This window comes from Mytilus galloprovincialis, chromosome 1 (assembly GCF_965363235.1).
Source record: "Mytilus galloprovincialis chromosome 1, xbMytGall1.hap1.1, whole genome shotgun sequence".
In the NCBI taxonomy this organism is placed as follows: Eukaryota; Metazoa; Mollusca; class Bivalvia; order Mytilida; family Mytilidae; genus Mytilus; species Mytilus galloprovincialis.
The window spans coordinates 76,170,656-76,184,069 of record NC_134838.1 but is presented as its reverse complement, the minus strand read 5'-3'; the positions used below and the strand labels follow the sequence as shown (position 1 = coordinate 76,184,069).

At 31.6% G+C, this 13,414-nt stretch overlaps 1 protein-coding gene across 2 annotated transcripts in view; it reads right to left on the bottom strand.

The window, feature by feature from the left end:
* LOC143084114 (multiple PDZ domain protein-like) overlaps nucleotides 1-13,414 on the bottom strand; it is a 168,947-nt gene that overhangs the window by 153,749 nt on the left and 1,784 nt on the right. For both annotated transcript variants that reach the window (XM_076260524.1, XM_076260532.1), the window contains exons 2-4: nucleotides 10,696-10,757; nucleotides 6,611-6,826; nucleotides 4,733-5,027 (exon numbers count right to left, since the gene is read on the bottom strand). In XM_076260524.1, the coding sequence (XP_076116639.1) occupies nucleotides 4,733-5,027; nucleotides 6,611-6,826; nucleotides 10,696-10,711 (527 nt within the window). In that variant the 5' untranslated portion in view covers nucleotides 10,712-10,757. The remainder of the gene's footprint in view (nucleotides 1-4,732; nucleotides 5,028-6,610; nucleotides 6,827-10,695; nucleotides 10,758-13,414) is intronic.

Here is a 13,414-nt window from a genome sequence, read left to right as displayed (position 1 = left end):
TTGGGCCCCTTATTCCTAAACTGTTGGGACCAAAAGTCCCAAAATCAAACCCAACCTTCCTTTAGTGGTCATAAACCTTGTGTTTAAATTTCATAGATTTCTATTTACTTAAACTAAAGTTATGGTGCGAAAACCAAGAACAATGCTTATTTGGGCCCTTTTTTGGCCCCTAATTCCTAAACTGTTAGAACCAAAACTCCCAAAATCAATCCCAACCTTCCTTTTGTGGTCATAAACCTTGTGTCAAAATTTCATAGATTTCTATTTACTTAAACTTAAGTTATTGTGCGAAAACCAAGAAAATGCTTATTTGGGCCCTTTTTGGCCCCGAATTCCTAAAATGTTGGGATCAAAACTCCCAAAATCAATCCCAACCTTCCTTTTGTGGTCATAAACCTTGTGTTAAAATTTCATAGATTTCTATTCACTTTTACTAAAGTTAGAGTGCGAAAACTAAAAGTATTCGGACGACGACGACGACGCCAAAGTGATAGCAATATACGACGAAAAATTAAAATTTTTGCGGTCGTATAAAAAAATCCAATTTAAAACATGGGTAAACTATACCACATATAATAGAATTAAAACAGATACATCCAAAGTGAAATCCAAGGTAAATACTTTCACGCCAAGAAAAGATGAAAATTGTATTAAATTTTGTTATTTAATCCATGTCTTACACTTAAAGTACAGTCTACCACCCTTGACAGGGGATGTAACTCTGGAAAATGGAAATAGTGAAATCCTTGAATTGTCCAAATTGTCAAGATTGTGTGACTAGTATGATTTCACTTTGTCTTTTTTAATTAATTGCAGAGAGAAAACATGAACTCTATTTAGTTATAATGAAGCCATAATTTATTGTCTTTTTATGGATTATAACTTGGATGAAGAGTCCTTCACTTATCTACCATGAATAGAACTAATGACGAATAAGAATGATAACTAAGGTAATCGGGTCTGCCTAAAACATGTAGAAGTGTTCAATCAATGAAAAATAAAATAATATTTTGTGTGAAGATTTTAATTCTTTTGCTATAATTTAGAAATATTACTTTGAATATGAACATTTCCTTATTTTATTGATCAATTGATTGATTAACATCCAGTGGCAAATATTTCATGCAAGTTCAGAACGTGAACAAATTAACAATACATATACAAAAGTTAGGTCTTACCAATTATCTTTGTTGGTATTCATTTTGTACAATGTGAAAGTGAAAAGAATTTGAAAAGTACCACTAAACTAGAAAATTTTTTTTATGGTAAAACAAAAGTAAGTTTCTTACCGGTGTGTTATTAAATATATGATGAGGACAGTACAATATTCAATGTAGTAAACTAAAGGAGTTTGCTGACATTCTATTTCAAAGATGAACTGTCAGTTAACAGAATTCATATCATTGTAAATGTGAGTTTTCATATGTTGTGTTGAAAATTCCTTCCCCTTGATACCCCAATGTCTGTTACAAATTTAAAAGAGATTAAAAAGAAGAATTCATGATTGAAACTCGTTTGAGGCTTGCGAAAAAAGTGAAGTCCTACTTATAAAGGCATTTAATTTTAGAAATTCTAAAGAATTCATAATTATTATAACAAGAGGCTCTCAAGAGCCTGAATCGCTCACCTTAATTTTTTTGGTTAAATCTCTCATCAATGATTATTTTGGCTTTTCAATTTATTTAAATGTTCTTTGAATCGTCCTATTTTCTTCAAAAGCAAAAAAAAAATCATTTTCTCCTATGTTCTATTTTAGCCATAGGAGCTATGTTTCTGACATACAAGGAAATGAAATATAAAATTTATACTAGATACTCTGAAACTCATTTAGCCTAAGTTTGGCTGAAATTGATACAGCAGTTTCAAAGGAGAAGATTTTTTAAAGTAAGTCAACATGATGAACAAATTGTGAAAAAAGTCTTTAAAGGGCAATAACTCCTTAAGGGGTCAATTGACAATTTTGGTCAAATTGACTTATTTGTAGATCTTACTTTGCTTAACATTTTTGCTATTAACAGTTTATCTGTATCTATAATAATATTCAAGATAATAACCAAAAACTGCAAAATTTCTTTAAAATCATCAATTCAGGGGCATTATACCTGAAAAACCAGTTACCCAATTCGACTGAAAATTTCAGGACAGGTAGACCTTGACCTAATAAATACTTTAACTTCTTGTCTTATTTGCTCTAAATGCTGGAGTTTTTGAGATATAAGCCAAAAACTGCATTTTACCCTGTGTTCTATTTTTAGCCATGACGGCCATGTTTTTTGACGAAATAAAAAATAAAGCACAGACTTTATTTTATACACCCTACTGATCATTCAGTTGAAGTTTGGTTGAATTTGGTTTAGTAGTTTTAGAGGAGAAGATTTTTTAAAGTTAGCAAATATGATGAACAAATTGTGAAAAATTGTCATTAAAGGACAATAACCCCTTAAGGGGTCAATTGACAATTTTGGTCATATTAACTTATTTGTAGATCTTACTTTGCTGATCATTTTTGCTGTTTACAGTTTATCTTTATCTATAATGATATTCAAGATAATGACCAAAAACTGCAAAATTTCCTTAAAATTACCAATTAAGTGGCAGCAACCCAACAATGGTTTGTTTGATTCATCTGAAAATTTCAGGGCTGATAGATCTTGACCTAATGAACATTTTTACCCCATGTCAGATTTGCTCTAAATGCTTTCGTTTTTGAGATATAAGCCAAAAACTGCATTTGACCCCTATGTTCTATTTTAAGTAACGGCGGCCATGTTTTTTGACGGATCAAAAATCGAAGCACACACTTTGTGCAGGATAATCTAAGGAACAATCATGCTAAGTTTCATCCAAATCCATTCAGTAGTTTCAGAGGAGAAGATTTTTTAAAGTTAGCAAATGTGATGAACAAATTGTGAAAAATTGTCATTAAAGGACAATAACCCCTTAAGGGGTCAATTGACAATTTTGGTCATATTAACTTATTTGTAGATCTTACTTTGCTGATCAATTTTGCTGTTTACAGTTTATCTTTATCTATAATAATATTCAAGATAATGACCAAAAACTGCAAAATTTCCTTAAAATTACCAATTAAGTGGCAGCAACCCAACAATGGTTTGTTTGATTCATCTGAAAATTTCAGGGCTGATAGATCTTGACCTAATGAACATTTTTACCACGTGTCAGATTTGCTCTAAATGCTTCCGTTTTTGAGATATAAGCCAAAAACTGCATTTGACCCCTATGTTCTATTTTAAGTAACAGCGGCCATGTTTTTTGACGGATCAAAAATCGCAGCACACACTTTGTGCAGGATAATCTAAGGAACAATCATTTTAAGTTTCATTCAAATCTATTCAGTAGTTTCAGAGGAGAAGATGTTTGAAAAATTGTTAACGACGACAGACGACGACGACGACGTCGATGACGACGACGACGGACGCCAAGTGATGAGAAAAGCTCACATGGCCTTTTAGGCCAGGTGAGCTAAAAATGTATTCATGGCCAATTACTTCCCATTGACCATAACTAAACCAAGACTTTCTTCTTTCAAATAGTGTACAAGTACTATGTTGACTCTTGTGTGCAGATTTAATAGAATTCATTAGACATTCCAAGAGAAGTTGATCTAACAAAATTATAACAAGATGATGAATAAAGAAATAGGGTTTAAATACTGATCCTTTGCATGTTACAATATATACTCCTTTCTCTTTCTAAAAGCTGGACTTTACAGAAAGTCACCAATGCAAAATATTGACCAAGATGACAGAAACATGACAAATATTTGATGGAAGTACATGTACATACAGTTATCTGTCACTGATATAAAATAATATCCAGTAATGAAGGATAATTGTATTGCAACTAAAAAATCAAGACCTTTAACTAGATTCATATAAAAACAAAAAGAAAAAAAAGAAAACGTTGGTAAAGCTATGTCCTTTATTTACTGCTGACCTTGCAGAAATCCCATCAAATTGTTTGTTATGTCTAAATCCCCTACCTTTAAAGAATCCTTCTCTGTCTTACCTTGCAGCAAATATATTATGCTGCATTATCTTTACCTTGCAGCAATACCTGTTGACATTATATCCTGTAACCGTTTCATAATGACGCCTTTTGACCCCACCCCTTTACTCCATAATGACGCCTATTGAAGCCTGTGTAGTACCTCAGTTGAAACACTTTTACAAGAAATGTCTGCATCAGACTCAATAAATAAAATTTGTATTCAATATGAAAAGAATATTCATAAGAATATCTGACTTAAATTTATTTGATGAAATATTTGTTTTTCGCAATGCATTAATACTTTAAAGCATATTTTCAACATTTTATTGAAAAATCCTAATGCGAATCAAGTATGCCAAAAAAATTATTTTGCACAAAACAGTACATTCAACACACATTTTTGTATCTTATAAAAATCCCTTACTTTGCAAGGGTTCAATTGGACTTATCCTATAGAATTCCATTTACTGGCAGTAACTCATCAGACTGTGGTTTTATAATTTTTGTGAATATCAATTTTTGTGAATATCATTTTTTGTAGATTAAGGGAAAATTGTATTTTCATTGACATTTGATTTTGTGGTTAAGCCAAAGGCAGCATACAAGCCTACTAAAAATGTGTACACTATGAACACTTTTAAATTCATGGTTAACCTTTACTCACAAAATCCACGAAAATTGATATCCAACAAACGATAATGATTCTACGTAAATCTCTTACCTTGCAGCGATTCCACCAGGCTGTATATCCTGTATAAATATTCCTGACTCAGCATTATCCTTCTTCTTCATACCAACCACACTGAATCCCAAGCTACTATTCTCTGGTTTAAATAACTTGATCGTCTCCACTTCTCTCCCTTGAGCTGATCTTTCTACGGCCCTTTGGAATTCCACATCATAGCTAGGCATGGCAATAGGTCCCTCAGATACAGCATATGTATCATGATCAGCAGTCGTATCATTAAAACTAGGATTGGTGATTCCATCTGGGGGTACATTTAAGATCAATTCTCCTGTATAAAAGAAATGAATTTGAAAACTTACATTATATTTAATTGGCGGTTTTTAATGTTCTCTCTAGAAGGAGTGTAAGTGTACAGTCAATGATTTTTGGAAAACAAGAATAGCTTTATTCATTACACATGATGAGTGCCTCACTAATAACAAGCTTAAATGTAATATAGAAATATGACATATTAACCTTGTAATTAAATTACATACTTTATTTGTTTACATCTAGAATTTTACATGAATAAAGTTTCATGCTGACAAAATTTTCATAAAATTATATGTAATTTGTACATGCCACCTAAAGAGCTTGAGTATTATTTATCATCTTAGGGACGAAAAGTTCAATGTAGGATAAAAAACTTATTTCATATAGTTTTTACACAGACCCTCCCCCACCCCCTCTTTACTTTATTTGGGAAAAATTGACTGACCAATAAGAATATATATATAAAATTGATGTCAATTAAACAAAACTTGCAGCAATTTTGACCCCCATCCCCAAACTATTTGAATTAAGTTTTTTATCCTTCATTGATTTTTTTATATCGTCCCTTAAACAACTTGATTATCAGATATATATTTTCCTTGCAAAATGAGAAAAAAGAAGAAGTAATAAAAGTGCTTGAATGCACTGAACAGTAAAAATTGCTTCAATTTATCAGTGGGAAGTAAAATTAAAAATTGCATTTGTTGTTGTTGCTTTAACAGCTACTCTAGACAAAGGAACATAACTCCAATTTTTAAAGAGGAGGTTAACAATGACATAATTAATATTTTTAAAACCAGATATTAGATTCCTGCACCTTGCAAAAGTTACCAGTATGTAATTTTCTTGACAAGTGAAATCATTTTGTGCCTTGAATATCTGAGCATATATTACATCAATAAATTTATGGAAAAGTTTATGGATAGTATGTATAGAATGTTATGATCAATGCACTATATTTTGTGTATCAAAAAAGGTAGTGACCAGCCTTGGAAGATTTAGATATCAAGTCAGTCCCATAAGGTTTTGATTGCATTTCCTGCAATCTTTACCTAAAACGGACAGAAATTATAAGTTCTCACATTAAAATGACACTTCATAGGTCATACTGGTGATATTAATTTTGAAATAACTTCTATATATGTATATCCCAAGTTATAAGCATCTTATAGTTTGACTTATCTACTATATTTATAGAGTTTGAAGATTTGAGTGCCAGATCAGAATATTTCCTATGCATTTACCTTGAAAGAATATTTTGATGAGTCAAACCTTAAATTCAGTTTAGAATTCAATTGAAGATGATGTTTTATTTCCATTTTGAAAGGAAAGGACATTCAACAGATTAAAATGAAAGTAAAATTCCATGCACAACTCTATTAGATGACATCTGATTGTACTGTAAGAAAGTGCACAGCAATGTAAAATTCCTTCTGAACTTGATTGTACTGTAAGAAAGTGTACAGCAATGTAAAATTCCTTCTGAACTTGATATGATGAAACAAAAAGAGTTGTTTTATATTGCAATATTGCTTTATTAAAAATAAGTAACTTTACCATGAAAATCACTCTGAAAGATACAATTACTTATTTCTTTACCTGAATTAGAGATTTCAAATGCATTCTCTGTGACAGGGTAGGTTTTGGTGACCTGTTTCAGTTCATGAAGTGATTCTTGTAGAGTCAAGAGCTGTTTAAACAGTGGACTCTCCAACATCGACAGGATTGATGTGATGTCATCATCTTTTGTGTAGTCTCCTTGTTCACGTAACTTGTTCTGTAAATGATCCAAGAATCCTGAAGCTTGATCTGTGTCTAGAAAATATGTAAATATTTTTTTTTAAACTTCCAACAAGTACTTGGTATAATAAAGATACAGCTGGAGCAGACTGAAAAATTCACCCAGTACCAATATTTGCTTTATACATTGGGTACATTGTCTGAAGAAGTTTCTCGCTACATTAAAGACCCATTGGTGACCTTCGGCTGTTGTCTGCTCTATGGTCGGGTTGTTATCTCTTTAACATATTCCCCATTTCCATTCTCAATTTTATCTTTTTATCTATTTAAGTGAAAGAAGATCTTCAGTAAATGGTGTTTGTGTGAGTTTCTTTTGATACATTATACATGTACAACTGTACTTTTCAGAGGTTTCAATACATACAAATATGAAATAATGATAAACATCAACTTATATTTTATCTCAAAAACTTAATCAAAGAGCTGAAAGCTCTGAAGAAAAATGACGCCACTGTCTCTAATATTGGGATAGTTTTTATGCAAGTCTTGATTTTCACATACCGTAATTAGTTTAACAATGCAACATGTCTCGTAAGCATATAATTGATATTCGTATATGTGTGTGTGTGTGAAGTGAAGGTGACAACTGGCTGTTTTTTAAGACAAATGAATAGGTCAAGACTACCTGAATTGTACAAATAAATACCGTAGAAAGGCTTGTATATTTCTCACTGGTACATAGTCTGAATCCGGGTCCGTTCGCGCCCACTCATGTTCGCCCCTTTCACTTTCACACCCTACATGTTCGCACCCAATCTTAATTGGTTTTGTGTTTAATAACTCTGTAAGCAAGTGTTTTCTTATAAGTATAATTGTTGTTATTGTCTCAAAATAAAGTGAGACAGCATTTTTTTTTGTGTTGAATAAATCTTAATCATGTTTTAGATAGCATATTGTTAAAAATTATAATAATCCTTTCTAAATAAAGTGGTATTTTGTCAACGTTTTATTTTGTGTTGATCTATGAATAACTCTTAATCATGTTTTGGTTAGTGTATTGCTATAACTTTGTTTCATTGACTTCTTTCAAAATGAAGTGAGATTCTGACTATGTTTTTTTCTGTGTGCATGGTGTGTTGAATAGATTTTATCATGTTTTGGTTATAATAGTGGATTGCTATATTTTGGTTCCTATATTTTATTGTTTCGTTGTTTCAGATCAAAGGGACCTATTAAAAACAATTATCTTTTGTGTTTTTCCTTTAAAATCTTCAATGTTTTACTCATACCAAGCTATAAATACATTCAGTATTTACACCAAAGCAATTTAAAACAACAATCATGATTTTCCAATTATTCAACTTGAATTTGAATTAAAATAGGGCGTGAATGAGTAGAGTGCAAACGGACCTTGGGTGCGAACGTGCGAGGTGCGAACGTGTAGGGTGCGAAAGTGTATTGGGCTCGAACAGACCTGATACCACATAGTCTGAACCCCCTTCTCCCACAAAATATTAAGTAATTAATCTTTTTGTTACTGTTATTAAAGGTCTAATGAAACTCAGGTAATTTCAAACATTTGTCAAAGAATTCTAGTCAAACCGGCACCTGGTTAAATTGGCACCTGGTTAAATCGACACCCGATATAGTCAATTCGTTACCCATGTTAAATATAAATTTTAACAGTATTTTAAGCAAAAAGAGTAAAAATAAGTAAGGGGTTGCCAGAATTTTTTTCAGTATTTAAGCAAAAAGAGTTAAATACTAACTTTCACATTTTTGGGTGTTCATGTACATTTTGTATATATTTATTTTTCTCAACTTAATGACTTTTTTGGTGTATTTTTAATGATATATATATGAGTAGTCAAAATAATTATTACGTCTGGCAAGGCTTTTTTAATTATATTCTGGGACACCTTTCTATGACCGCAAGGCTATGTTAATTTTTTTCTGGGACGCCTTCCTACGAACTTCGTAGGAAGACATCACAGAAAAAAATAAAATAGCCTTGCCAGACGTCATAATTATTTGGACTAATACATGAGATATTGGATATTTTTATGCATTATTTAAACCAGTTGAGCATTTTACAGGATTGTTTGTTTAATGCTTTTTAAACTTTACTGAAAAAAACACCTTAAATTTGCTTATTATTTGGCATGAAAGTTTGATTTATTGAAAGGGACTCATAGTTTTCCATTTTATTTTAATAATTGTCTAATTGTTAAAACAACAGTTTGGGTAAGGGCTTCGTTGTTTACCTTTATACACAACATAATTTCACTTTGGTTTCGTTGTTTACCTAAATACACAACAACATATTCACTATGTACTTGGTAACAGTTATTAATTAATTGAATAGAAAATATTATAACAAATATTATTGGATGCCGAATTGACGTCAAATAGGTGCCGATTTGACTAGATGCCAATTTAACCAGGTGCCGACTTGACTTGTACGTTTCAATTCCTCTGCGATTGTTTGCGGTATTTTCTTGAGAAAAACCTATTTTCCATCATCAAAGAGAAGAAGGAACTGCTTGAAAATGATTCTGGAACGCTTCATGATTGTTAAAATAAGTTAAATTCACTCAAAAAACAATTTTAAAACTTGCAATGTTTAAACAGGAAGTTTCAAAAGCACGTGTAAAAGAAGAAACTAACCGGTGAGAGTGGAAATCCGTACATAACAGATATCACTATAGTACGACTTTGAAAGCAAAACAGTTCCATCCTTTTGTAAAACAGTCTTTAATATACCTATCACATTAATGTTTGAAGGGTCTAAAGCTTATTCAAACCATAAAAGTCGGTATGAAACACCAAAATGGAATGAACAATAACCGATTACGTTTTGTAGTTTACAAATTATAAACTGGTTCCCGTCAAACTACAACACTTTGTTCGAGTGTAGTGGAATACAAGCAGAAACCAGTTAGTTTGTAAACTGGTTCCTGGCTGATTACTACACAATGACCTCTCATGCATAATGAGAACACAAGCAAATTCCAGTTTGTATAGAAAATAGTAAATATGAAACCAAGCGCGGTAGGCAGAGAAATGTAATGAAGTTCAGGTCGCCAGTAATGGAACAATGACTGCGTCATTTTCCAAAAAATCATAACTATTGTAAATGTTCATAAAATGCGCTTCTATGTTTTACAGGACAATAGTACATGCTTTTGAAAAAATAGCCTATGTCACAACCTCAGCTTTTCATTCTGTCATATTCTACCAGTGATGCATTTACCACAAATCATATCATTTTTCATGTGAATCAGTCAGATTTATTTTGTAATTTGTCTCACTGCATGAGGGAAGAGATAACCCACAAAATAGCTTGATTTGTGTTTTATGGATATTATCCTATAATAAATCAATGATTGCATTGATTATCTATTCAATCCTGTTTGATTCATGAATAATATTTACACTGACAATACATTTTCTAAAATTTAGAAAACTGCTTAAGTTTACATTCATGTTCAACATAATTGCAACACTTGATAAGCAAGAAAAATTCATTTGACCATAACAAATGAAAACAAACTTTTCAATTACCTATCACAGAAATTTAAAGTACTGAAAACATTTTTGATGACACTTTACTATTATTCACTGTTTTTAAGTCTGTTTTGCAATTTTTCATGACTTGCTATTGCTTAGATCTCAGATAAGCAATCACCCATGTGTAAAATGCATGTAAGCAACATACATGTAAGTCATAAGGAATAGGTTAAGGACCTTTAAATTATATTATACAGTTTTACTATTAAAGACTTGTACCAAAATATTCATTCATAAAAAAACAACAATAAGACATGACTGTTTTTAAATAAAACATTGTCTGACTGGTATAATGAATCACTGTAAGGAAAAAAATATAATCAAATGCTTTAACTATCGAGGATGACAAGTGCATCTATTCCTTTTCAACTTACCTGTCACTAACGACATTTTAAATTTTCTCTGGTGAATGAAATCTTCAAATTACCATAATAATCTGAAAAAGAACAAAATAAATCACATACAATGTACATTGTATAGATCTATAAACATGTAAAGGTACATGGATGTAGGCTTCTGAGTGTGTTTCAATTACAAATGTATGGATCGAGCATAGTAACGGTTTTTTGTATATTTTGCATTGCCCATCAACAACTTAGTCCCATCCTCCTTTTGGTAACATCATCATAAATGAAAAGAAATACTCATCTCACAAAAAATATTTTTCAAATATCTACTAATGACATGTTTCTTCAATATTTTGTATAAGTAAATGATTTAATAATAATCTTATCATGTTTTAACTATATACATGTACATTGTCATATCACTTGACTTTGGACACCATTGTGGTGTGCAAAACTTGGAAGAAAAAAATTGTAGGGCATTTGTATGTTAATCTTTGTGAAATAATTTATATTATTCAATTTCATGAACAAATGGTGTGATTTTTATCATAAATTTATGGACTCTTCTATATAATTTATTGTAATGCATTGCAAACAAAAGCTCTGGAGACTTTCACATTATTTATCATGTTTATAAATTTGTCAGAACTTGAAAAATTTGGGTTGTTTAATTTTTACTCAGTGCCAAATTCAAATCAGAGGTCATACTTTTATGTTATACTCTGTTTATTGGCAATTTGCAATAAAAAAAAACTAGGTTAAATACAAATACAAATGTAAGGGGGTAATTATATAATTTCTAACTGACTGCAGAAGAAATTGTTAAAAACAAAGTGACACTTGAAATACAATTGGAAAATATAAATTTTTAAAATAACCAGATTGCAATATATTTCATTTACACAAAACTCAATTACTTGAACATTTCTAGTGTTTGCATTTTGAGTATTTTTATTGTGATATAACCAAGGAGTTTAATAATATTCAATAAAAATTTCATTTAAAGTAAATCACTAATAATATAATCAATACAAGAAATGTATAAGGAGATGGATCTATTACTACATGTTATTCTATGAGGTTCAGCTTCAATGTATCTGAAAAATTCCTGATTGTATACATTTTGTACATGTGTTTGGAATGGGAGGGGTACGGACATGACAAAGAATTGGTTGCTTCTAAAATATATTTTACATCAACTCATGACAAATCCAGAGTTATAAAAGGTACAAGGGTGGAAAATACATTATTAATAGCAGTCTAACATTAACCCTTACCATGCTGTGACTGTCATACATGTATGACAGCGTACCCAAACCATCATTATTTGGCTCAAATGGTGTTCCATACTTTTAGAAGTCAGCTTTATGATACTTATTTCGAAAGTTATACATGTTCCTTCAATCTGAGGCTATCTATTGTCATATTTCTGATGCATAAATTGCATTTTGAGCTCAAATACAGACTTGGAAAATTGAAATGGGATGAAACTAGATTATCTGCAGGGGTGAGCTTCCCTTCAATGTCTTACACAGGAAATTCAGAGGCCTAAAACATGCAAAAATAGTGCAAACCCCCAGGCATACAACCACTGATTGTAATTATTATTGAAATAAGTATCTATAGGAAATGACTAGTTCTGGTTTCACTAAGGTCCAGTTGAAGTCAAAAATTGTAAAAAAAATAGTGAAATTCTGTTTTTTTTGGTCCAAATGACCTTCTTTAGACTGCTAAACCAAGATCCTTTTCACTCGCAACTTACAACTGTTGGGATCAATTTGTTAACTGGGGCCCACTCTACATGCAGACTACAGCTGGACACCTGTATCAGCATCCCTGGGTCTTTGGGGTCAAGAAATAGGACAAAAAATCGTAAAAATTGACACTTTTCCACCTGATGATGAACTTTAGAATGCATAAGGAGTATATATCTTCTAATTGATACTATTTTCAAGGGCTTGTGTTTCCTATCACGATTTCCTTGATAGAGGGTTACTGCTCAGAAGGAAGTTATTAAACCAAGAATTCCAAATGGTTAAGTTGGTTGATCTCAATGGAAGATCCATTTCACAGATAGCAGATATGACCATTATGTCAAAACTGCAATCCTGTTTCCTTTTCATGAATGTGACCTACCGAATTAAACCTATTAGTGGAATTGTACTAACATTAGAAACATGATGGGTGCCACATGTGGAGTAGGATCTGTTCAACCTTCAGGACTACCTTAGATCACCCCCAGTTTTTGGTGGGGTCGGTGTTGCTTAGTAATTACTTTTCTGTTGTGTTTTGTGAATTATAGTTTTTCTGTAAGTCTTTTTCTTTTATAGCCTTGGCATTATCAGTTTATTTTCGATTTATGCGTTTGAATGTCCCTCTCGTATATTTTGCCCCTCTTTTATTGATGACCTTAGTTTTTGCAACACCTGACCAACAATAGGAAGGTGACTCATATTCCGGATTGCACTAAATAGCTTTGTAATGATAAGATGTTCCAGTGTATTGACTATGGTAAGGCAGAACCTAAATAATTATCAAATCATCATTATTTATTAAGTATTAGAGCAAAAGACTGGCATGAGAACACACTTATTTCGTAGTGCATTTCTTTAAGACAATAAATTCAAATTAAAAAAATCGCACCTGCTCTTTCTCAAAAAGATTTTTACAGTGTAGTGTACTACCAGTGAGACAAATAATATCAAAATTATAGAAACTTCTACCGGCTCTAACTCAAAAATTGACA